A 3567-nucleotide genomic window follows, 5' to 3' on the forward strand; every position below is an offset into this window, starting at 1 on the left:
ATTGATTGGCAACTCACACAGATTCCTGATGTTTCCTTCTCCCCAAGTACTAAAACATATAGAATTTCAACATCACACACAGATGACACTATATTGGAACATCGTCACATACGTAGGACACATGGCAGGGAACTGACAGATCATCCAGAGGCTGTTAAAGGCCTCTCACAGTTGCCTCACACACTGTGGTCACAGGGGCCTACGGATGTTGGCTTAACCACCTGTTCACCTGTGACCTTTGAACTTAAATCTGACATTCCAATATGGCGCCCGCAGTACCGACATTCACCACAGGCAGAGGACGGTATTGCAGAGACTATTGAAGGGCTGTTAAAGGTGGGGGTGTTGGAGCCTTCCACGTCTCAATGGAACATGCCTATTTTGCCAGTGGAAAAGCATGGCACAGGTAAATATCGTATGGCTCATGATCTGCGGGCCATTAATGCTATTTTGAAATCTAAAACTGTGCCAGTTCCTAATCCATTTACTGCGTTGACAAATCTCTCCCCAGATCAGCGTTGGTTTACATGCATTGACCTGGCAAATGCCTTCTTTTGTTTACCTTTGCACCACTCTCTGCGTGATGTGTTTTCTTTCTCTTACAGGGGTCAACAGTTAAGGTATACTCGGTTGCCACAGGGATTTGCTCTGTCCCCGGGGATTTTTAACCAGGTGTTAAAGCAGACGTTGGAACCATGTGTGATGCCGGCTGGCTGCACTTTGGTTCAATATGTTGACGACCTCCTGATTGCCGCTCCCACGGCAGATGCTTGCTTTCAGACCACTATGACCGTGCTCAGGAGACTGGCAGAGGCGGGCTTTAAAGTGAGTAAAGACAAATTACAGTTGGTGAGACCACAGGTGTCTTTTTTAGGGAGAGAGGTGAAACAGCATATGGTGGGGATGATGGCTGCTCATAGAAGTGCCATTCTCTCCCACCCGCGGCCGGAGACTGTGAAAGAGATGCTTTCCTTTTTAGGTCTCACAGGCTACAGCCGGCAGTACATTCCAGACTATGTGGGCCGCACTAAGCCTTTGCGTGACTTGGTGAAGCAGCATGGAATGAGAGACCTGACTGCTAAGTTGAACTGGACTACTGAAGCTGAACAATGCTTCATTTCTCTGAAACAGGACCTTTCTCGAGCAGTGGATTTAGTTGTGCCAGATTACAACAGGGACTTCTTCTTAGATGTTTCTGAAACAAAAGGGGTGGTGAATGGCGTTTTGTTTAAGAAAAAAGGGGGAGGTAGACAGGTTTTGATGTACATCAGTGTATGTTTAGACAACATGGAGAAAAGGCACCCTACATGCACTCAGCATGCAGCTGGAGTGGCAAAGGCCATCCAGAAAGTAGCACATATAGTTAGAGGACACCCACTGAGAGTTTTAACAACACACAGTGTGGTGGCTTATGTTAACTCACAGGCCTTCACCATAACCCCACTTAGACAACAGAGGCTCAGCAAAGTGCTGGAGGCCCCAAATTTGACTTTTACGCATGAAGGGATAAACATGGCGGACCAAATGGGGTCAGGGGACCCGCACGAAAGAAAGAAGAGAAGACAAGACCAGATCTCAAAGCGGAAGCCATGGAAGGAGCAGAGGATCTCTTCACAGATGGCTGCTGCTTTAGGGATGAGAACGAGGGGCTCAAGGCAGGCTATGCAGTGGTAAGTAAGAGAGGGGAGCAGCTGGAGGTGATCAAAGCAGCAAAGTTGGAAGGGCAGCAGTCAGCGCAGAGAGCAGAGGTGATTGCACTGATTGAAGCCCTTAAATATGCTGAAGGAAAGAAGATAAACATTTACACTGATTCAGCCTATGCCTTTGGAGCTGCACATGTGGAGCTGGGTCAGTGGAAGAGAGCTGGATTCCTTACTACCAATCAACAACCAATCAAACATGAGAAGGAGATGAAGGCGCTGGAAGAGGCGCTGGAAGGACCCCTGGAGGTGGCAATAATAAAGTGCAAGGGGCACGACAATTCGGCCACCTGCGTTGCTCGAGGTAATTGAGCAGCGGATGAAGCAGCCAAAAAAGTGGTTGGCTACACGGGGATCAGACAAATGGTAAGTATGGGAATGGATTGGGAAGAAAATCCAGGGCTGGAACGCGAGGAGATCATAAAAGAACAGGAGAAGGCCTCTCCAGAAGAAAAGTCACTCTGGAAGGAGAGAGGAGCCATAAAGGTAAGCAGCATTTGGAGGGGGCCAGAGGGGAGACCAGTGTTGACGGCAGATATGGCAGAGAAAAAGATCAGAGAATCTCATGGCCTTGGGCATGTGGGTGTGGCCCAGATGGAGAGGAATCTCTGTCATTGGTGGCACCCATTCCTGAAGGACATGTTGAGGGAGCATGTGCGAACCTGCCTTATCTGTGGCCAACACAATCCTAAACCACCAGTGAAACCAGAGATGGGTAAGTTTCCCCTGCTCCAGAGGCCGGGGCAGGAAATAGTGATTGATTACACAGACATGGTGACACCAGCGAGGGGCTTCAGATACCTGCTTGTTTGTGTGGATAGTTTGACAGGGTGGCCAGAGGCGTGGCCAGCCCGGAGAGAAGACAGCACAACAGTCATTAAGTGTTTGGTAAATCATTACATTCCCTGGCATGGATTCCCAGAGAGAATTAGATCAGATAATGGGACACATTTTAAGAATAAACATCTGCAGGAAGTGGAATCCATGCTAGGGTTGCAACACAGGTTTGGGACCGTTTATCATCCACAGTCTCAAGGTAAGGTTGAGCGAATGAATCAAAACTTAAAAAATAAATTGGCCAAGATCTGTGCACAGACCAAAATGGATTGGGTTGAGGCGTTACCAATAGCGCTCATGAGCATTAGATGCTCAGTAAATCAGTCTACCGGGTTCACTCCTTATGAGCTGTTCACCGGGAGACAATTTCCTGGACCCACTGCAGGGGTGCCAGCTTTAAGACAAGAAATGCCTACATTTGAACATTTAAAGCAGTTTAAAGCACTAAAAGCTCTTGTCTTAAGTTTTACATCCCAGGTGACTGCGGGCCAAGGACAGGAGCAGACGGTGCCAGAGGCGAAGTGGGTGTGGCTGAAGGTTTACAAACGGAAGTGGAACGAGCCCAGGTGGACAGGTCCGTTTGAGGTGGGGACCAGGATCTCACACGCAGTTCAGCTGAAGGGGAAAGGTGAAACCTGGTACCACTGGAGCCAGTGTGCTGTAGCGGAAGAGCCTAAGCGGTCGGAGAGGCTCTTTGCAAAAGAAAAGAGGGGGAACTCGGCTGAGACCCCTCACATGGATCCCAGCCCAGGGACAGAATAAATCCCTGATCCATGCAACGACTGAAGGGTAGTCTACCCCGGAAGTCGAAGAAAGAAGAGCAACAGAGAATCGCCCGACTCAGAAGATAAAGGTGGTTTTAAAAAAAACAAGTGAAAAGTGAAATTATATTGAATAAAAAGGGATAAGATAAAAAAATAAAAAATAAAAAATAAAAAAACAAACATAAAAAAACAAGATGGGGTTATGGGGAAATTGGAAAGAATTGGTAGTGTTAGGTGTGATGACTGTTGTTATTATAACTGTGATT

General features: G+C 47.6%; 1 protein-coding gene across 1 annotated transcript; it reads left to right on the forward strand.

Moving 5' to 3' along the window:
* Nucleotides 1–1589: 1589 nt before the first annotated feature.
* LOC134626717 (ribonuclease H-like) lies at nt 1590–2012 on the forward strand. Its single transcript, XM_063472655.1, has one exon. The coding sequence runs from the start codon at nt 1590–1592 to the stop codon at nt 2010–2012; it is 423 nt and encodes a 140-aa protein (XP_063328725.1).
* The last annotated feature ends 1555 nt before the right edge of the window (nt 2013–3567 follow it).

The sequence above is a fragment of the Pelmatolapia mariae genome, linkage group LG4 (genome assembly GCF_036321145.2).
Source record: "Pelmatolapia mariae isolate MD_Pm_ZW linkage group LG4, Pm_UMD_F_2, whole genome shotgun sequence".
Classification (NCBI taxonomy): Eukaryota; Metazoa; Chordata; class Actinopteri; order Cichliformes; family Cichlidae; genus Pelmatolapia; species Pelmatolapia mariae.